We start from the raw sequence: 1,019 nt of genomic DNA, 5'->3' as shown, positions 1-1,019 counted from the left end.
AGAAGCCGCTTCCTGGACCCTTAAAAAGACCCAAACCCCAAGGCAACTGACAGGGAGTCTCATGTGTGTCCACTGGGCTCTCGGGGCCGGAGCTTGTTGGGAGAGAGCACCAGGCATTTCTCTAAGGTAGGGCTGGATGGTCGAGAACCTCCAATCTTTTGATGAACAACCAAGCATGTTTGCATCGTCCAGGGACCCCTAAACATGGCAGAAACATCTTCCCAGTTTGAAGGAAGTGCTTCCACTGGGACCTGACTCACCAGTGCCTGAGGAACCCTCTGCCTCACAGGCCAGCAGCCCCAGGCTGTAACTGCTCTCCACACAAGCTGAGGCGACCGGGCGTGGCGCAGCCGGACCCATCAGACCCATGAAGCTTCAATGACATGGACAAACCAAGGGGTGAATGTTTAGAAAAGTGTTTGGGGTGGGGGGATGTGCTTGCCAAAGGGGGCCGGGGGGAAAGAGGACTCCATCACCAAGTCCTGGGGACCAAGCCCACCCCGGCTCTGACCCGGCAGAGAGGAATTCACCTGGCAGAGAGAGGCTTGGGGGAAAAGGAAATTCAAAGTCCCCCAACAGCCTCAGAGTCTATCAAAAAAGGCGTCCTACAAATAAATATACTCTGACCCTAAAAAGGGGAAGGAAAAACCAAAAATGAAGTAGAAAAACCATTTTTGCTTTTTAAAAAAATGTTGCATGTTTCCTGAAGTATCGAAATGAAGTGTATAAAACACGCATGAAGAGTCCACACCGAGATAGAAACGGTTAAAAATCGACAGTGCCTCAGCCGCCGGGGACCCGGGGTGGCGGGCAGTTTGTGCTGTGTCACGTGGTGGTGGCAGCAGGTGCCGGGTTTGGGGTGGGAGCGGTGAGCGTCAAGGGCCCCCCGTGGGCCTGGGTGGGAAGATGGTCAGAAAAGTGCACAGCCCGGCCGCAGGACCTCGGTGTCCCGGGAGCCCGGCCGCAGGACCTCGGTGTCCCGGGAGCCCGGCCGCAGGACCTCGGTGTCCCGGGAGCCC

General features: G+C 56.3%; 1 protein-coding gene across 1 annotated transcript in view; it reads right to left on the bottom strand.

The window, feature by feature from the left end:
* Positions 1-910: 910 nt before the first annotated feature.
* LPCAT1 (lysophosphatidylcholine acyltransferase 1) overlaps positions 911-1,019 on the bottom strand; it is a 95,702-nt gene continuing 95,593 nt past the window's right edge. The window contains exon 17 of the mRNA XM_006893180.1: positions 911-1,000. Within this exon, the coding sequence (XP_006893242.1) occupies positions 911-1,000 (90 nt within the window). The remainder of the gene's footprint in view (positions 1,001-1,019) is intronic.

Source organism: Elephantulus edwardii, unplaced genomic scaffold (genome assembly GCF_000299155.1).
Source record: "Elephantulus edwardii isolate Elephantulus edwardi_28Jun2011 unplaced genomic scaffold, EleEdw1.0 scaffold00125, whole genome shotgun sequence".
Lineage (NCBI taxonomy): Eukaryota > Metazoa > Chordata > Mammalia > Macroscelidea > Macroscelididae > Elephantulus > Elephantulus edwardii.
This window is presented reverse-complemented; position numbering and strand designations above follow the sequence as displayed.